This window comes from Notolabrus celidotus, chromosome 3 (genome assembly GCF_009762535.1).
Source record: "Notolabrus celidotus isolate fNotCel1 chromosome 3, fNotCel1.pri, whole genome shotgun sequence".
NCBI lineage: Eukaryota > Metazoa > Chordata > Actinopteri > Labriformes > Labridae > Notolabrus > Notolabrus celidotus.
Genome location: NC_048274.1, coordinates 34,513,437 through 34,535,314, shown reverse-complemented (window position 1 = coordinate 34,535,314; position 21,878 = coordinate 34,513,437). Strand labels below are relative to the sequence as shown.

At 39.4% G+C, this 21,878-nt stretch overlaps 1 protein-coding gene across 1 annotated transcript in view; it reads left to right on the top strand.

Moving 5' to 3' along the window:
* Positions 1-19,759, top strand: part of plekho2 (pleckstrin homology domain containing, family O member 2) — a 30,071-nt gene extending 10,312 nt beyond the window's left edge. The window contains exons 2-7 of the mRNA XM_034680221.1: positions 4,892-5,041; positions 5,320-5,442; positions 13,960-14,064; positions 14,963-15,061; positions 16,052-16,366; positions 16,468-19,759. Of these exons, the coding sequence (XP_034536112.1) occupies positions 4,892-5,041; positions 5,320-5,442; positions 13,960-14,064; positions 14,963-15,061; positions 16,052-16,366; positions 16,468-17,823 (2,148 nt within the window). The 3' untranslated portion in view covers positions 17,824-19,759. The remainder of the gene's footprint in view (positions 1-4,891; positions 5,042-5,319; positions 5,443-13,959; positions 14,065-14,962; positions 15,062-16,051; positions 16,367-16,467) is intronic.
* Positions 19,760-21,878: the final 2,119 nt, after the last annotated feature.

The window sequence follows — 21,878 nt, the reverse complement described above, 5'->3', positions numbered from 1 at the left end:
CCACATTCGTAGGTAGCATGTAGCAGGCAGTTTCAAAAACAGCCATAAACTGAATATTAAAGATCAGAGATTGTCTGTGTTCATCACGTGTCAGAAAATCAGTGGCTTTAAAAATAATTTGATCACTTTATTGTGGTACTCAAAATATCCTAAATAATGACTTGACACCTGTATTGTGTCATTTTTCTAAGGCCAGAGATTTTGCCAAACCACTGAGTCAGCTGTAACCTACCTGTGAGGTTCCTGTGAGTTCAAACAGAGAAATGTAATAAAAAAAACATGACACTAGTGTTCTGTGACAACAGATGTACAGAGACTGTATTTATAAGAAGATGTTGGGTGTTGATATGAGGTGTTTGATGGTCATAAATGCTCTCACATGGTGGAACTGTCAAAATAGACTTCCTCCCTGCATGAGTAGCTGAACCGTGAACAAAAAGAGGAAACCTCTCACTTCAGTTCAACTTTAGCTTCAACAACTTTATCAAGGGGCAACTGGTTAAAAGCAGCTTGTACATAAAATATATAAATACAGTGTGGTACGGTCAACAACAAGGTATTCAAATATTCATATGAGCTAGACATATACATTTATAAATATGATACAAGATCTAAACAGATGACTGATAGCTTCGAATAGACTACTTGGTAAATAAACAAACTGAATATAAACAACAAATCAGTCTGACCAAGGATCTGTGTCTGTATAAGGTTAACAAGACCGTAAACAATATAAACCCGTCATGGGACAAACCCTGCACTGGTGTCAATTTGTTTTTTTTTGCAAGATGTGCCGAACATAATAGGCCGGCCTCTTTTTGACAGACACAACAGAAGAACCCGGTGTAGCGGAGCCATCAGGATTAGGTTAACCGTGACATTTTGTAGTGCGGTTAATAGTGAAACCGGTAAATCCCGACATCCATACTTGTATCTTGGATTTAGTACTCTGATCAGCTTATTGAATCCCTTGTGTATAACGGCGCTAATAGGAAGCATGTCTTCTGTGTAAGATTTTTATATTCTATTTTTATTAGAAGAGATTTATATTTGGGAAGTTTTAGTTACTTCGTTCTCTCAGGTTGAGATCATTTGTACTTTTTGATTGAAACTCAAAACAGATTTATCAGATGGTATACTGTGTATTAGTTTAGTGCTGTTTTGAGTGCACACCCACAGTGCAGTGAAAGCATCAGGGTTATTCAGTGTTCAGTCGTGGTCGTGGTGGACACTAAACATGTTTGAGATGCACAGCAGAAGTTGTCTCTGTGCTCTTCCTGTACCCACTTCCTGAAAGTATATTTGTGTATTAAGTATATTAAGATTTCACCGTCCTTTCCATTATCACCCATTATCACCAAGAGAACATTTTTATTGATTCTTTCTCTTTTTTAGTAACAACTAATCACATTTTTGAAAGAATGCATCATACCTAGCAGCTGGGTCACTAAGGTTAAAGTTTATTTTCCTTCTTTGTTCAGAGCTTCACTGAGATTCTCCCTAAATTAATGAACACAGATTAGACCAGGCACTGGTTATTCATACCATTGACAACTTAGCCAGGACAGTATTTAGTCTTTTCCTCAGCCACTTGTACTAATAGAGAATGATCAGTAACCTGGAATAGGTGTTCAGATGCACCATGTTGCTGGTTTGGTGGGGAACTCCAGCCAGCATTGTCAGGTTTCTCAAACTTGGCTCATCCAGATTTCTGAAACCAGGATCTTAGACGCGCAACAAGTGACCAGCATACTTTCACTTTGCTGAATGTTTTTCCACAGAGTTCCTGGAGCCAAGATAGACACATTGATTGTGATCAGTCAGACTTGCTTGTAAACTCAGTAGCATTTTGGATTTAGGCGGATATATACCAGAAGAGAGTTTATCCAGTCCTAGCTGTGTGTGAAAAAGTCACTGGGGTGTCTGCTGAGTGTTCAGTTGTAAGGATTTTTCTCCTTAATATACACATAACATTTGACAGTTAAACAAAGCACAGGATTTGCATTTATGTCTTTAGATCTCCAACAAACACAAAATCCAAGATTTGGAGCCAACCTGTCGTCTGTGAAGAGAAGTGTAGAAAGGAAACCTGTTGCCTGAGCTTTGACAATAAAGTTAACATTACAGTTTAAATGTTTAAATGTTATTTAGATTGGGAATAGATCATTTGTGTACAATGACTGACTATCATAATACAACACTGACTATAGACTAAGCCTGTGTCTGTTGCTGATTGTAGGGTGTGGACAGTTTTATCACCCCCTTCTGTTTTTTTATTGAGGCACACTTGGCTGTGACAACATTGACAGTAGTGGGACAAAACAGGAAGTTACATCTCACAGTGGAAAGGAGAATCTTTTGATTTCATCATTTTTACACACTACTTTGGAATCAGAGCTGTATTCTTTTTATTCAGATCTTTACAGGTTGTGTTGCTTTTGTCAGGCAGAAGACAATGCTGATTGGCTAATAACACCAACATACTGTTACAGCGTTGCTGTTGTCTCCCAGCTGGAGCAGTGAGGTGTTGGGGGGGGGTAAAGTGTGAGCTCTGCTGAGGGCTTGTGGTGAGTTCAAGCCGCGCAGGTCAGCGTGAAAACCAATGACTGCCAGATGCTCCCTGACCCAAGACTTGATCAGAAACACATGTCTGCTAAGGTGTGCCTCTTTCACGAAACCCTGCTCTCTGCTCTCTCTTCCTTTTTTAAGACCCAGCACTCATGATGTGAGCGTTAGCATGTTATCTGGAACTGTATAACCAAATCTCTCTGCATTTTTTAATCATCTGCACAATGGTAGAAGTGAATTCAGTACAACATGACACCACAAAAAGCCTGATAATAGTTGGGGCTAACATTTGTGGTTAGACCTGTGTTTCAGTGCAGAGCAGGCTTCCTGTGTGAGTTTAAAAATACAAGTCTCTTCACCTACTGTGTTCTGTCACCGTGCACAGCTATACGAGTTGAGTTCTTACAAAGCAGCTTTTTATTTTTGCCCTTCACACGCTCTATCTGGCATGTCTGTCCTCCTCACTTGGCGTTCCTTTCTTTGCAGCTGCACTGCTGTTTACAAAGTTGAGACACACTTGCAGCTACAGTGAAAGTGGAAAAACAGCTAGATGACCTCCTACCTAATCCCCGAAAAGAAAAAAAGATATCCTGTGGAAGTTCCTCTAATAGAACCAGAGGCTGTGGATTTTGCAGACACCTGCACATGTCAGTGTATTAGTCACCATACGAAATGTGAATGTGGGTTTACAGAAAGCTTACTCCACAAATCTAAATGTAGACACGAGTCTATGCTTTGCAGAGATCAGCAGCCATAGTGCCGTCCTCTTGGATTCACGTTCACCTTTACAATAAAATGCAGCAGGAAACAAGGCTAAATAGTCACAGAATTGTAAACTAGCTGTATTCAATTTCAAACATGCAATGTATTTGTCATCTAGAGCTTTTTATGTTCAGCTTGTACCTGTGTCCTAACACCTCTGAAATATCCTTGGGCACGAAACAAACCTGGATTTCTTAAGAGGATCAAACATCCAAATTACTGCCAAAACCTTAATTTACAATGAACAATGCAGCCTCCATAAATCTGAACCAGGAGAGAGGCAGAAAAGAAGGCATGTAAAAAAATAACAAAAATAAAAATACCCTTTTGCATGTCATTCCAGGTTAAATGGTGACAAATGAGAACATCAACTTTCTTCATGTTCCTCTTCATAGCTCTCTATACAATTGAAAATGCTTTCAACTGTTTTTACTTTTTAAGTTGTTGTTTGAATCTTCATTCTTCAGAAAACACATCAGCATGCTTTCAGTTGAAACGTAGGAGCAGGTCACTTTCTTTATGAATGTGAGGTGCATCATTTCCTTTATATTTAGCTCACAGATTCACCATTGATCAGGGTGGCTGCTGTTTGTTATGTTGCCTAGCAGCTGCAGAGATCCCACTCTTAATACTACCTTAAACAGAGCTGAGTTGCAGTTGCCTAACACACATCTGTAAACACATTGTGAAGGGACCAAGGCAACAACTGTGCAGAGCAAAGCACACACTTGGATGCTGATCAAAGGTGTTATAGTCTGAAGTTAATGTTACTGGGTGATGATTGACAGAGTAGTTCTTCTTTCGGGCTTTCATGCATTTGTCCATACTGCTTTTTTTCTACACCATGAGCCGAGTTTATCTTTTGTTCTATACACAATTTAGATCAGAGCTTTCAGTGAGCACAGGGGCACATTTCTCTTAATACTCATATATAGTCATTCAGTGACTTATAAGGAACAATACAATGTCTAACACTATAGAAAGGGAAGTGGTTGGGAGCAGTACTTCAAAAAGAAACCTCTTCTTTAATTCAAGAAATGATTGGTCAGACTTCTCTGATCTGTAGTAATACATATTTGACATTTTCCACCAAAATAAAAGCTCAATAATGAGAACAGAACAGGAAAATACATTTTTTATATAAGCTGGTTTTGTGGTTAGAACTGATTTACAGAGATAGAATCCAGTGTTACACACATGGTTTACTTTACTCACCTGTAACCTTTGATTTCTACGAAACAATGTGGTTGGAAGTTCAATGTTATGTTCTGCTTGGATGATGCAACTTCCTAAAGCATTTTAGGGGGGCATGAGTGGCTCAGATATGAATGCCCTCCTGAGTCTGTGGTACAGGTTGAGTCATCAAGCATATGTTGTCTTCACTGGTTGCCATGTAATACACTTTTCGTGAATCCCCACGTTTCTGTGTCTGTGTCCCACAGATATGATTGGTGAATTAGTACTTGAGTACCACAGTATTGCCTTTATAGATATCAGTCTGTGCTCTGCCAGTACTTTGGCGTGTGTTTCAATGTGGTTTCCTTCCTCTGTTTCATTTCAGGGTGTGAAAGAGGACCCAGCCCAGTATCAAGAGACAAAGTTCCTGGGTAAGGCTGGCTGGGTGAAGAAGGCCCAGGGCAGACTGTTGGCCAGTTATAAAGACCGCTTCATCCATGTGGAGAAGACAGAGATTGTGGTTTATGAAAATGAGGTATGCTAATATTTCTGACACATCATGTCACCTACTCCTGCAGCACTAATGTGCACTATAACTCATCTAACTGCTGTACAATCATTTTTTTATTCAGCTTGAGTAAAGTCACAGAAATGTTTCAAGATGTGCTCAGAATACATAAATACATCAGACTGTAGCTGTAATACAAGACAGTGATGGTCAGCTCCTCTTGTGGGTTTGTTGATAGTATGATGAAGTTCAATGATTCATGCAGGAGAATTTGGAGGTAATTTTATGTTTACTTTGTGTTGCAGGACCTGCAGAACTGCTTAGAGAGGCTTGATCTGGAGAACTACGATAAATGTCATGAGTTGAAGAGTCCCTTCAAGAGGAAGCACAGACTGATACTGATTCGATCACCCAAGTCTGCAAATAAGGTGAGCTGAGAGATGTTTTGTCTGCATGTGAAATGCAATTAAATATCACACAGTAAGAAATGAAGAACTGTCTGTTTTAAAGGTGACATATCATGCAAAATGGACTTTTTAATGGTTCTCTACCTGAAATATGTTTCCCGGGCATGTCTACAAACCCCCCGAGAATGAAAAAAATCCATTCTGCCCCTGTTTTGATTTCTCCACCTTTCTGTAAATGTGTGTGAAAAGAGCCGTTTCAGACTTCCGTGTTTTTGTTACGTAACAACAATATCCGGTCTGTCAGAGCTCAGAGCTTGTTCAGCCCATAGACTGTATAAAATAATACTGAATCCCCCCTCCGTTTTTCATTACCTGCACAAATGTGTGGTAACAAGGAGCTTAGGAGGGAGGCATGCTAGTTGTAGGCTGTCTTAATAAACACAAAGGTCGGTTTTACTCCCCACGTCTGCAGATTTGAAGATCTAGTGGATGATTTTTATTTTTCATGAACAAGTGCTAGCGCTAGTTAGCATAACCACATAGCTACATGTTCGTAGCTGTGTACCAAGACACACGTCTACATACTGATAAATAAAACAACAAGAAACACTAAATCAGTTACCAACGGTTCAGAAAGGTCCTGCTACAGGCGCCTCTCCGTCAGGATCAGATTCTGGATCAGATTCAGAGGGTTGAAGTAACGTGATCTGTGAGCAGCCGTGTATATTCAGCCAACATGTCAACATTAGATCAACGTGCTGGAGAGCCGAGGCACATCCACTTCCTGAGGGGGCGTGGTCAGAGAGAAAACAGAGTGTTCTGAGGAGGACTGAAGAAGAGGATTTTTCAGGCATGCCAAAATCTGATTTCAAAGTGTTTTTTTGAGCATAAACTTTAAAGATGTGTTTTGGGGACCTCTTAGCCCAATATATATTGATGAAAAAAGCGTGATATGTCACCTTTAAGTTCATTCATAGAAGTTATTTGAACAATTTCTATGAATGCAAAACAAATGTCACATTTTGAGTACATACGGTGTCTCCTGTCAGGTTAAGAAGAATATTAAAGGATGCATACCAGATACTGAGTGGTGGTTTACAAAAGAGTTAAAGGTGTGATTAAATTACCGACAGACATTGAAGCAATACCCTTTGGGCTACTTTTTGCTTTTATTTCACTGGCAAAGCTGAATGGGTAAAGAAGGTGAACAAGAGAAGGAACTAAATACTTAGAGCCCTATTTAAATTATTTACAATGCACAGTCTAAAGCACCAGGCACAGATTGAATTAGGATGTGTCTGGCCACATTTTGCTTGTTAAGTTAAGTTAAGTTGCTATATCTACAACGTGGGCTTAAAAATGACAATGGTGAAAAATAACAACGATACTTGCGTTACACGGCCCTTAATACATGTTGTGCAGATTCTTACGGAGGTAACGGAGGCCACAGACTGCACCATGCTGACCACTGACCCCCCCCCCCCCCCATGAACAGATCCATACCATCCCTGCTCTGTCTTTCACACTCCATCATCTCATCCCGAACTCTCTCTTGACTGCTGCTGGCATTATAATGCATAATAATATACTGTATTATAATTATATTATGTTCTATTACATTATTATTCTAACTACAACTCATGGTCATATTACATACCCATATTATTTTTACTTATAGCTTAATTTGTCATTACCAACCATAATCACACCATGTCAACCTGTCACTACTAAAAAATTTTAATACTGCCTGTAATTACTTCTATTTAATTTAAATGCCATTTGTAACATTGTATATATCTAAATTGTATTCTAGCTTTATTTATCTACTTTTTATTTTTACTTGTTTTATTTTATTTTTAATTATTTTTACTTATTGAAACTTCTTTCTTGATTGTACTTATGTCTGGGTTGCTGTAACAACTGAATTTCTCCCCCGGGGGGATCAATAAAGTAATATCTTATCTTATCTTATCTTACAAGTTAAAAATTCCCTTTAAAATGATAAAAAAAAAAAGTGATGCTAATCTTTTTATCTGCTGCATTTCCTGAAGCATGCAGCTGAGAAGCTCTTTGTCACCATCAGCTCTTCCTCTCCTCCTCTTAGTGTAAACTGTGAGAAACGGTGTACTGAGGGAAGCTTCGGCAGTGCACTAACATAAAAACTCCGCCAACTCAAAATGTAATGGAACCTTGACCCACAGCACAAAGCAGACAACACCACCCTCTCAGTCTTTCGTCTGTCATACTGTCCCCATGAGGTATGAGTACTGAGATGGTTAATTACTGTTCATGCAAATATAGTGTCGTACATGGTGGTTGAATTTGATTTTGCCTTACAGTTTGAGGGCTGGATTCATTTGGAGCTGTGTTTAGAGAAAACATTTTCTGTGAAGTAATGTGTATTATTAGTCTTGAGTGCTTTCAAAACAAAGGAAAGTGAATAGTTAACATTTGCCAGGCAGTCTACACTCGTCAGTGTTGTGTTTACCGTAGGGCTGCCAGTGTCCATGTGTTATTCACAATGCCATCAAGGTCCATAATTAATGTTATTTTTTGATTGCATGCTATTTTGGCACAGCGTAGTTAAGCCATTGTATCATGTCAATGCTTTCTGTGGATGCCATGATGGAAAACAAAGACACAGTTGTGCTTTTGACTGGCACTCTTCACTTTCAAAAACTCCCAGACGGCTCAGTTGTCAAGTAAAAAATAAAATGTGTTTTGCTTCAAACAAAGAACCACTGAAATACTTTGAGTTAGGTGTGATAGGATCCCAGTGTGTCCGTTCCCCTGGCAGTCTAAGCCTATAGCAGCATAACTAAGAGCTGGTCCAAGCCTGAGTCAGCTCTAACTATAAGCTTTATCATAAATGAAAGTTTGAATCTCAATCTTAAAAGAAGAAAGGGTGTCTGCCTCCCGGACCCTGACTGGTAGATGATTCCAAAAGAGAGGTGCTTGATAACTGAAGGCTCTACCTCCCATACTACTTTAATCAGCCCTGAGACTAAGTATTCATAGAATAAAGCTTTTATGTTCACCAAACATTCAAATAAAAAACTTAAAACAAAGGAATGAAGGTCTGGTATCCGTCCCTTTCTCTAAAAGCATCAACTTAAAGCTGCCATGGGGAAATTCCAGTTTGTGTTGATTCCTCTGGTGGACAAAGTGGTACCTGTTATCTCTTTGCTGATCTTGACCTATACAAGTGGAAGTCATATTTTATAGCTAAATCAACTCATCCTGCTCCTTTTTTACAGCCAAATGTACAACAGTATTACTTTGAGAACCTTGTGTGATACATATTGATTTAAGACATGAAAAATGTCTGTATAAAACTCATAAATCTTGTAGAATGTGGCTTATTTGCTTTTGTAGATCATATACTACTAAAAACTCCTCACTGGAGCTGTGATAAAACACATCTCACCTTTGTATTTGTTCTTCAAAGAACCATTACTGCAATTCTGTTAAAGCAGAAGTTGTGAAAAGTTCAAACCCGAAAACGACAGAGAAGCAGACCTTGAAAAATGATGCACTCATAGAGGCAGTCCACAAACATTACAGCTAACCTCAATGAGGAAGTGACAACAAGTCACAACAGCCCGCAGCCTGATTTAAAGTGTGCTGAAAGACCCTGCCTGCTGAAAGTACAGCTCATATTTCAGTAAGTCCTAATCATATCATATCATATATTAGAGACCAGTGACACCACTCAGGCTGATCTGAATGAGTGAATAGCAGCGGTCTGATGAATAAATATAATCAGCGAATGTACATGTGCCTAAAAATGCTGATGCTGCTCTGAGCCAGCTGCGTATGTTAAAAGGAACTGTATGCAGACTTTTCATCAAAGTTTAATAGTAGTATAACACAGGAGTGTGTGTCTAAGTGAGGCACACAGAGAGAGGCATACACACCTTTCATTAACACATAGTATTGCCAACTTGTGTCACTTTTTCCTCCAGTCTGTGTACAGAGACCAGACTGACTCAACGTTCAGATGATTCTGAAGCTGTAATGCTCCATGGTCTAGATTTTAGTTCTGTTTTTACTGATCTGAAACCCAATCACTCTCACATGCTTTGTTGTTGTGGCCCTGTCATGGGTGTCATGGACTGTTTCCCTTTTTCAACAGAGATCTCTCAATAATGCCATAAAAGGCTTCCCGGTGTGTGAAACAAACAGATGGCATTGAGAACAAAAGCAACTTGTTGATTTACTTAAACACTCCAGGACCTCATAGCTTCCCTAGTTTGTGGACACTTTTAGTTAGAGCTGCTTATTTCTTCTTTTTCTTCTTCTTCTTCTACAATAATGTAGCGTCTAGCTGCTGATGGAGAACACTGTGATTTCTTTAAAAATGTCTCACACATTTCAGCCCCTTCCCTCACGTTCCCCTATTTACACATATTTGACTTGACCGTGTTACTTTCTCTACTCTAGGATCAATTGAAGAAACACTGCTCCCCATACCCTCCTTTGTTTGATCTTACAAAGAAAAATGAGGTTGAATAAGGACACTCCATTTCTCCTTGAAAGTATGTGCTTATCAGGGGTAGGAATCCTTTGAGGTCCCACAATACAATATTACCATGATGCTTAGGTCATGACATGATAGAATTCATGGGGGGCATTTTGCCTTCATTAGATAGGACAGCTGAAGAGAGACAGGAAATGTGGGGAGTAGAGAGTGGGGGAAGACATGCAGCAAGTGGTCTTTGCTGGGGTCGAGGCAGCAACTGCTGCAGTGAGGACTATAGTATCGCTGCATGGGGCGCACGCTTAAACCGTTAGGCCAACGAGTCCCATAAAATCAATTTTAAACATTTAGTGATATACTAAGTATTGTAATGGCATACATTTCAATATATGGTGATTTATAACCCTTTAGGAACAGCCTGTTATGTCCACAAAGGAAACTTGGCCAAAATCAGTTTTATCAATACAAATTCTATTCATCCCATTTTAAGCTGCTGTTGGTAGTCACAGAGTAAACATCTGTTCAGAGAGAGGGACTTCGAATGTCAACACTATCCCTCCCAACCAGATTTCCTCTTAGCCCCCCAACACAGATTGGCGTGTGCCGGACTCATAACCAATCTGTGGACGTAGTAGGGGCCGCCCATTAACCAATCAGCACGGAGGATTGGAGATTAGCTGTGATTGGTCCCTCCTAACGGGAACGAGGGGAATAATAACAGTGCTTGATACAAAGGCAATGGAAAACAGAGATTTTGCAACACTCTGAAATTACTTCACTTACTGATGAGTACCCATGGGTATTATGACCTTTTCTACAAACCCAGCAGAAAAAAAGCAACATTTTTTTCACCATTCCTACTAACAGCAGCTTTAAGCCATTTCATTTTCTATACTGTTAGAGTGTGCTGGATTGAAACACTGTGATAAAACCCAGTATTTAAGTTTGCTTACGCCTAACAAACTAAATAATTTGAGTTACAGTCTTTTCCAACTTAGCTGAATGCAAACATGTATGAATGACTGCACTATTACAGGAATAGTTTGCGTATTGCGCTAGTCTAGTCTAACGTGATCCGTCTGCTGCCGGTCATCTGTCACATAATGAGCTGTTACAGTCACATATTAGTCCACTGCCTGTGATTCCATGAGTTAAAGCAAACCCTTTCTGCTGTACCGGAACCTTACTCAACTTTAATCTTCATTTGTCTGCAAATCTTAGGGGTGGCTGTGTCAGTGAAATAAAATTGTGACTGAGTCACAAACCTGGGTTCCAGATTCTCTGTCATGTTACAAAAACCCTTGTGTTCTAAGACTTTAACGGCTACAGGTCTCTGCACAAGAAGGGTTTATCAACCGATTGTGTTACTTTTACTGGGTCACTGTTACTACAAGCTCACTGTGTCCAGTGTTTGCTGGTTTTTCACTAGAACTGGAATATCATAGTTTTGCATAAATATTTCTCTCTTTGGATTGTGACGAGTGAGGTGAGCTCTCAGGTACGTTAATGTATGTGCATTTTACATTTTTAATACAAACACAGTGAGTGCTTTCTTTCGTTATTTTTCCAGTGCCTCCATGTTAAGTTTATCAAATTCAACTTCATCATGACTTCTGCTGAAATCAGCGAAAACAAACCTCAACACCACCATCAAGTGGACTGAAATAGCAACTGATTGTTTGTCTTACTATGTTTTTTATTTAAGATAAGAATAGAAAAGATATTAGACATGAATCAATTAAAATATTAGCAAGTTGAATATGGATTTTATTCCCCCTCTATTTCTAAAAGCTCTCTTCAGTGGATGAAGACAGTTCAGCCTGGTACAGCGAAGAATTTGAGGGGACCTGTGGCTATTTCACTAAAAGTGGTGCACGATTTTTATGACCAGGTTTGTCTCATGCGCATGCAGACAGGGGATGTGGCAGATATCTTTGCTGATGGTATCATACTGTTTCACTTATTTAAGTTCCTGGTAAAGTGCCAAGATAAGCAGCATAATGCCAACAAAGAGAGAAAGGATTGAAAATTAATGAATGAAGAAAAACTGCACACAAAGCATGTAAGACTTTCTATAACTCTGCAAGGAATTCACATAGTGCACATAAGCCATATACACACGGTCTCAAGTACAATAAAGGGTTAAATAACAGGAAACTCAGAGTATCTTGACCATCTCTTGAACCATTATCAGACGCCAGTAGTAAAAAGCAGGGAAACCATTACCAGCTTCTTTTTTTAAATCCCTGACGGCATGTTTTGCATCTTACTCTCACATATTTCTATTAATACGACCACTTGTACCTTTTTCTGGCAGACATGTCAATGCTAAGCCTCACCCAGTGTGAAAAAAAAAAGGGAATGTTTAACGATGATTTTTCAATTAATGCAACTTTTAAAAGGTCCAACTATTTGTTGGATCTCTAGTTCCTGAATCTGTTGGTAGTTTTTATTGTATTGTAGTTCTCCACTGGGAATAAAGTGAGTGGGTCTGTAAAGGAGGTGAAGAGCTACTTGGCTGCCTCCTGGTTTCTCCGGGGTAACCGTCCTCAGCTCGGGCTCTGCACGGCTGAATGAGACCAAAAGGAGGAAAATATTTTCTCAAAGCAGCTCAGCAGTATCAGTTTGTCTCACAACCAGTCACCTGCAGCAGTTAACAACTTCAAGTTCCTACACCTATACATTTCAAGATACTCAGAAGACCTGGGTTTGTAGAAGTAGGCCCACATAATCAGTAAAGTGACACTAAAGGTTTTACTTTGAAATCACAATGTGGACTTAGATTAAATTTAGTGGTTTATTATGGCGTCAGAGCAAATTAAAATCCCAACCCTCATGTTATTAAAGCATAGGCTATAATAAGTATATATTCTTTTTTACTGCAACATTAACCCCCACACAGTTGCCACTAATCAAACAAAAAAGTATAGAGACCAACACAGTTTTTGTACCCTGCTGTGAGCGTGTTCTCTGCTGTCAAAATGGGCATTTTAATACAGGCTCCAACAAGGTTTCCCTGCTTTTAGAGTCAGCCTGAAAGTAAACACTTGAGGAACTGTAATTGTTTTCCACTTCTGCATTAGATTTAATTTTCAACACTGGAGGCTGCTTCTTGCTGGTAAAATAGAGTCCGGTTGTATGAAACCAGAAGGTAGAAATTACCCTTCTTCCTAGATGATTCTTAACCTCTGTAAACGTTTGAATATTAAAAAGTTTACAGTCTTTATGGATAGTTTAAAACAATAAAATAAATATACTACAACTGACAACTGACACTACTATGGAGACACTACTAAACTCAACTCAACTTGACTCAACTTTATTTATATAGTACCTTTCATACATATAAACATGCAGACCAAAGTGCTTCCCAAAATAACAGAGAGACAGAAAACAACAGCAATGCTAAAATTATAAAAGGCATTATTATAAATGAAATACTTAAAAATTTAATAAAATCAATACAGTAAAATTAATCAAATACATAAGAGTGGAAAGAAAAGACAAGAATAAGGTAGCGTTGACAAGAATAGATGAAATAAATAGATAAATAAATGTTAAAGCAATGATTAAAATAATAAAATAATTTAAAAAAACTGAACAATCACAGGCTGAAAGACAATGACTAACTTTCTGTCGTAAATTCTCAGTGTCTTTCAAAGCTGTTGGAGGTGACATGGAAAATCAGCAAATCATTATACAGCTAGATATAATGACATCTGTTGTCTGAAAATGTAATCAGTAGATACAGTTAGTAAGTGTCTACTAATCACACTTGGCTGAAGACTAGGCTATGTGCTACTGAAGCCCAATAGTCATCTTCCTTTTCTCCACTGTCTCTCAGGTTTTTTGTGTGTAAAATCCACCGTCCAAGAGTGCTTTCGTAAAACAAATAGAGAGATTTGGTCCCCCTTCTGTCAGAGAAAAAATAAAACTGGAACAAATTTGCTTTTTACCGGTTCCCATAATATTTTGAACCTTCAAACGTGGACCTCATATTTGAGTTACTGTTCTATATGTCTGACACCTGTCTTTTCTCTGCTTTATGTGACTGATAGCTCCATGATTTGAAGTTCCAAGCTCAGACTGCAGAGGAGAAGGAGGCTTGGATTAAAGCGCTGGGTGATGGCATCAATCGAGCAAAGAACAAAATCTTTGACGAGGTAAACATCTGTGTAATCCTCAGGGACAGCCAAGAGTGTCTGGATTTCAGGGAATAATTTTTGAGAACCAGAGATGGTTTTTCATAACATCTACACATACACATCATTTCATCATCATCTGTACTACTTTTCCCATTCGGGGTAATGGGGCGGGCTGGAGCCTATTCCAGCTGTCATTGGGCGAGAGGCGGGGTCACCCTGTCCAGGATGCAAAGTCTATCCCAGGGCCAACATGTAGACACACACACAACCACACAGTCACACATAGGGTCAACACAGAGTGACAAACATGTTTTTAGACTGTGACAGGAAGCCAGAGATAACCCACACATGATAACCCCCCCCCCCCCCCCCCCCCCCACACACACACACACACACACACACACACACACACACACACACACACACACAAAAAGGCTCCTGCTCAAACCAGGGGTTCAAACCAGGAACCTTCTTGCTGTAAGGCAACAGTGCTAACCACTGTTGTTTTCACAACAATTAAAAGATCTGAAACAACTGAGCGCTTGAAAAACCTTTTATAACTGATTTCATGCTCAGGGCAAATTGTCAGGAGTAATTGGGTCAAAGACAGACAAAGAAAGGGGAGATAGAGAAGAGAAGGGAACAACAAGAAAGAGGATAAAATGACCATACAACTTCTGCCTATTCATGTTTGTATAATAAACTATAAAATGCTGTTTTTTCAGACAAACATGTGCTCATATATACACATCACAACTATAGGAAAGAAGAAGTCTATTTAAATAGGTTGTGTAAGCAAGTATATATAAATCTTTGGCTATAAGCCTTAGCTGATGTTTATTGATGTTTGTTTTTTATTCAGCACAGGTAATGGTATAAATGTTCGCCTTCTTGACTAAGCTTTCTGTTTTCACAGGTGAAAATTGATCAGGGCTCAAATTTAGAGCATGTGACACGATCAAGGCCTAAAGGAAACCGTAACCGAAGGCCACCAACCAGGATACACATGAAAGAGGTTTGTGTGTGTGTGTGTATGTGTATGAACCCAGTCATCTGTGTGTGTTACAGACGCAGGGGGTAAGGTCTAAGCTGGTTTGGATGACTTGTTTGTGGTTGACATTGATGTATGAATGACTGAATGTTTTCTTTTTTGTTTACAGCCTGGTTAAAAATACGGTTTAGGTCTGAGTAGCTAATTTCTCTTTTGGCACAAACTGTACAAGGGGGGGGTTATAACTCTGTATTTTCAAAGATATTAAACTTACAAGTTTTGCCCAAATAAGGACATGGCTGACTTGATTGACAGGTGGGCAACCTGTAGCTGTAAGTGAAAAGGCTAGAGCCCCGTCTCTTTACTCTACACCACACACACTATGGCACCTGCTGACGATTGGCTTCAAAACTTCACAGATGGGTGACGTCACGGATACTACGTCCATTTCTTATACAGTCTATGGTCTTTATGTTTGTTAAGCTGTTTTTATTTAAGAATATATTATAAATGTGTATCGTGTTTGATTACATTACATTGCTGATATGCTGCTACTGTATGAACCATCTGGACCTCTGAGGTCATCAGGTACTGGTCTGCTTTCAGTCCCTAGAGTCAGAAGGAAACATGGTGAAGCAGCGTTTAGTCATTATGCACCACATATCTGGAACACACTCCCTGAAAGCTTCAGGTCTGCTCCAATTCTCACCTCTTTTAAATCAAAGACTTTTTTATTTGCCACTGCCTTCCTATCTTAGCTTAACTCACTTTAAAAGCAAACTTTAATGTCATTTTTAATATATTTCAAATTTTCCTTTTCTTTTCTGCTTTATTATATCTGTCATTTTAATTATGTTATTTCATGCTTGTCTGAATATTTCTAATGCTTTTAATGTCTTAATGTAAAGCACATTGGGTTCCCCTGGTGTATGAAATGTGCCATACAAATAAAGCTGCCTTGTCTTGCCTTGCCTTGATTGAGTTGTTTTTTTCCCCTTTTTTATGTCCTTTCAGATCGCTGACGTGTCTTCTGATGGTATCCTGCGTTTGGATCTTGATCTTGAAAATGCCCTAATGCCTAACGGGACTCACCATGTCAGCGTTGATGGAGCTGTAAAATGGGCCAACGAATCATCAAGGCCCACATCCGATGTCAGTGAAGCTGCAGAGAAACAATCAGAGCGAAGCACTGATGAAGAGATTAAGTCTGAGGAAGAGGCCACTCCTCAGAAAAAGATCATCAAACCTCCCATGCCCCCGATCAAAGAGGCTAAACCCAGCTCACCACCTGAGGATGAACCAGGGAAGGAGGATACCTCGGAGAAAAAGGTCTGTAAATGCTATAAAACCATAATCATACAATGCAGAACTATATGGTGTTTTCTTTGTTATGGTTATTTGGCCTGTAAGAGATAACTTTATGTTTTTAGGTCCTGAAGCCGCCTATGCCTCCCTCGAAAGAAGTCAAAACCAGTGTTTCACCAGAAGAAGAACCTACAGAGGATCCAAAAGCTGAGAAGATTCCTGAAAAGAGCCTAGACGCCAAGAAAAAGGCAGCTCCACCACCAACCCCTCCCAACAAACCCAGCTCCAACACCCCCACGAGCAACCTCACTGAGGCCTCCCAGCCCAGGCCAAACTCCGGACCTCCCACCCCTCCAGGCAAAGAGAAGAAACCCTCTCATCCTGCTGGGGGGCCTGAACAAGAGGTTGAAGCCACAACAGATGAGGATAAGGAGGACGAGCACAGCATGACAGAGACGACAGGAACAGCTGTGGAAACAGATGAGGCACAGCAGTTGATTTCTAAAGAGGATGATGGTCCTGATGATTCTGGTGCAGGACAGGTTTCTGAAGAAGAGTCAGGAGGCACAAACAAAGAATCTGATAATGAGCCACAAGCACCTACAGAACCACCCAGAAAGAGCCCCACTCCTCCTCTTGTCCCCAAGAAAAAGCCTGAGAAACCTGCTCAGCCCAAAGCGGGACAACTTGAAGACAAACCATCGATATCACAGCCTAATGATGAAGAGGACTCCACTGCAACAATTTCAGACACCTCAGCCAGCTCTCTGCAAGCAGAAGAGGCCCTGACAAAGAGTGGAGTCCCTACAGTGGCCGTCTCTTTGAACGACCCAGTCACTGACAGCCTCAGCCTGAGTCCGCTGCTCTGCCACTTGCCTGGAGAGAAGAAAAAGAAAGCAGAGGAGAAGTCTGTGGACAGTGGTCAGCACTCAGATGATGACAGCGAAGGCTCTGGGAGTGAGGACACGCTGGCTGCTTCCACAGCTGCACTGAGAGGAAGCAACACCGGGCTGGATGTGTTAGACGCCAGCGAGGGTGACGTAAAGATCTCTGTTAACCTGAGGCATCCACAGGTGGCATCCAAGCCTCAAATCGTGCCAAAGGCGTTTTCCTATCGACACTCGCAGCCAACTCCTCCTCTCAAACCGTCAGTCAAGGCTCGGTCAGCTTCTAGCGGGGATCTACTGTCTGACCCTTCAGTCTGCCCTCAGCAAGGGCAGCAAACCAGAGCTGAGGTTGGAAGTAACACCACCCCCAGTGATCATGTCATGAAACTGGAGGCTGAAGTGGCTCTGGAGATGAAAAAGACGAGGGAGCTCCTGAGCAGAGTGTCCAAGTCAGAGGGTGGAGGTGAGGGGGAGGCCATGCCGGAGGATCTGCTCACTAAGGCCATGGACAAGTTGAAGAAAGCTGACCATGTCCTCAGAGAGGTCAAAAAACTGGCACCTGCAAAGAATTCAAGCCACAGAAAGAGCTGGTGAAAGTCACGCATGGCAGATTGAGCTAGAAATGATCATTTGCTAAACCTGCATCAACAAAGTCAGTGTCCATAAATAATTTCAACAGCCTTGTCAGGATCAGCACAGTTTGTTTGAGCATTGACATTTGATTTATAGTTTGGAGGCTTTTATCTCCTTCTTCTTCCTTTCAAAGTCCGGAAAACACAGAAGGGAAGTGTAATAGAGTGACTAAACTGGTAAAACTAGCTTGCTATCTAGAGTGGACATCTGAAGCTTCAAACACTGTTGGCGCTTCAGAAAACGTTCAATCATTTGGATTGTTCTGAAAGTTTGGGAGCTTAACTCGACACATTCCTTTGTGAAGAGAAGAGAGTTACTAAGAAATATGTCAATTTGCTTAAAAAGACACCTTCATCCCACTTGATTAACAGTTAATAAGTTCATAACGTTTAAACTGCATTTAACTGTCCCATACTGCGGCTATAAAATGTCACATTTGTCAGTCTTAAAGTTTTAAAACATGAACCCACTGTAGCGTCATGACAGTATGATCAAAAAGGTAATGTAAGTTTTGTGTCTGCAAAATATTTAATATCAACAAGCCTTTTATTAATTAAAGCTTCAAACATATTGCTCAGTCACATTTACATTTTTAATGCAGCAACTCTTCACAATAGCTAGATTTCATAATTACATGCAGTATTCCTCAACTTCTACTGCTCACATATGAGACTAAATCTATAGCATTGCAATGATGTGGCAGTATATGAAGGGTTGCTGCAAGCTATCAGATGTCTCTGAACTGATGTTAATCTTTTCCACCACAATCAAAAAGAAAGCAGCACTCCCAAATAAGGCTTCAACTGCTTTAGTTTGTGTACTTACAAAATACGTCATGTATTGTTTGACCGCTGTGTTACAGTTCACTCTGGATGCTGTCAGACTAAAAGTCTAATGCGAGCTGTGCTGTCCCTTTTATTAGATTTGGGGAAGTTTACACTCCAGCAGTAGAGACTTTTCTTGCAATATTAGAGTTATTGATGCTATATGAATGGAGAGAGCATTTTTGACAATGTCTGTTTTTGAATGGAGCTAAGTTTAGTTTGTACAGCTAACTGATAGAGTTGTACTTTAGCAGATGAAATCAACGGTTGCCAGCCAGAGATGACATGAATGGACAGGGTTTATGGAGAGGTCAGTTGGTAAGAATAACAGAAGTCTCTCATTTTTTATAGAAATGCAGCATATGTAACATTTTGCTAAAAATTTACTGTGCAATTATTTATTGTATAACTTTCTCTAAAACAAATTTAAAAGAATAACTATTTGAGGGCTAATTTGAAAACTGATGATATGACAAAACAATGCTGTAAATGAATACATGGAGAACATACAAAATTACTAAAATGTTTTAATACCAAATTACACAACTCATTTAGGATTGGACTGTGGATTTAAGAAGCTGTTTCTCTTTTCTCCAGTAACCGTGTTTTGCTGAGAGTTTATATGAGGGATATTTTTGTACATACTTTATTTGTTTACTACAGCATGTGCTGTTAATGTTGAGGGAGATGTACCACCATAGCTCAGGAGTTTTCAGTCTAATCATGTGAATAATAATAAAAACAAAAAATCTGTCCCTCCACATAAAGGGTAGCAGTTTTGTAATTATGATACATACTTGATACAGATATTTTAGGGCTGCATGGAACGTTGAGCTCTCACTAACCTACTCACAATCATTGCTTATCAGTGACGTTGCTTTCAAGGTGAATCATGAACTTTGAAGAAGTTCTCCTGTTTTTGCCTGTTTGCTTTGCTAAAATCTGTCATGGTAGTTTTTCAGACTGATTCAAATATGACATTTAGAGTATGTAAGAAACTTTTTTAACATAGATATAATTTTGTACTTTCGATCAAATTTGCTACTGCCAAAATAAACAAAGGGAAACTACCAGTTTTGTGTCTTTTTCTTTTGAATGTTTGTAAAAGTCATTTACTTTCATTAATTTTTTTCATCATCAAACCAGGATTTTTTTCCCCACAAAGACCTTTAACTGGTGCTGAAACATCATGAGCCAGCTGTCATGAAAGAAAATGTTCAACAGCTTTGAAAATCATAGCTTGTGTTACTTTTAAGTCTACAGGATAATTGTATTGTCAGCTTGTCAAGCGGGAGAAAATGTACTGTCCTTTATACAGATGATTGGCAGCTTGACCAGTATCCCCTAATTGGGTTCCATTTGAAATTGTGATGGCATGTCTTAGAAACAGTAAGGTCAAATACAGGTCAAAATGTTATGAACAGATCAAAATGTTGAGGTTAAAATAAATAGAATAATGTCCAATTTCAGTACTTGTGCCGGGCATAAGCACTCAAATTGGCACAGCACAGACCAGATGAGGATACTTTTATTGGCATTTTAGCTTTATTTTCAAAAATTCATAAGTAGCTTTATATTTTCTTTCTTTGTTTTGACAGCCCTGATATCACTTTGAGCATTTTGTAGATCAGGCAGCTGATCAAAGAATACTGAAAACAGACAGCTGTTGATAACAGATGTTGAGATGTGTTACTAGTAGTATGTGGGTGCTAAGTACTGTCCCAATATGGAATCAAGTGCTTAACGCTATGATATGGACTTCATAATCCCAAAACATGCACCTTCAATGAGTCTGCATTTCTGAAGGAATTTCTTTGGGACTTATGCAGAGTTAATCACAATTTTTGCCATGATGAAGGACACTAAATAGACTAATGGTGATCTTTTGAAGTAGTTATCCATGGAGCCCCTGAAGTCCCACAGGGGTATCAGTTTCAACCTTTTTATCTTTATCTTATATCAAGATATATATACAATATAATATACAAAGGCATATCAGGTCTCTTACAGCCACCTTTGTAGTAGAAGTAAGCTACTGCTTACAATAACTCAGCTGACTGTGGGATAGTAATGCTAAACAGTCGATTAATGAAGCTATAATCTAGCGATCAAAGCATGGAGTGATCAACCAAAACACAGAAGTGATTAATATTAAATTCTGAGGTTATGTCAAAAATACCACATGGATAACTAGCCTTTCATTATTAAATATGATCATAGTTGTGTTGACCCCTCAAGTCTGCCTGGCAGAGGGCACCTACGTTACACACAAAACACCAGTCCAAGCATGCTGCTAATGACAATACATTAAACACAGTTGATGGATAGTAAATGGACTATTTATCTAGTGCTTTCTCTTGTCTTCTTACCTCTTCAAGTGCTTCTTACATCATTTGTGACACTCACCCATTCACACCATATTAATACACTAATGGCAGAGACGGCTATGTGAAGCGTCCATGAGTATTAACTAATCCCATTCACTGCAGTTTGGGGTTAAGTGGCTTGCCCATGGACACTTCGGCACTTGGGACAGCAGGACCTGAGATCGAACTCCCAACATCCTGATTGAGAGATGACTGACTGCTGCATTCACACAAGTTAGTCATTTTTTTTCCTCAAGACAATTATCTTGTGTGCACAAGATACAAATGATCACGCCAAGGGACCTCAGGGGCTTCATATAGTATTCAAAAATGTTTCAATAAATATATTAAGAAAGAAAGAGAGACATGACTGGAATAAACAATAGTTTATCTGTGACAGCATGGTTTATTATTTCTATGGCTTGCTCAGAGGAGATCTTTTTTTAAAAGTTACGCAATCTATTAAAAAATATGTAAATATAACACTTCTAAAAACATAGCTAATGAATATTGATGAAAAACCATTTCATTCTAATGGTGCATGATGTTGACAGATAACCTTAGAGATATCATATGTGTCCCATCTTTCATCAGACTCAGTCTGTAAGGTGTCACTGGTTTGGAGTGGAGATCAACCGTCTATGCCTACAATTGGTACGGCAAATAGCTTACCTAAAGCGGCCCCCTTAACCAATCAGGACAGAGGATTGGAGATTAGCTATGATTGGTCCATCATAACTGGAAAGAGGGAAATACTAGCATTGCTTGATACAAAGACATTGGAAAACGAGAGATTTTGCAATAGTCTCACATTACTCCACTTACC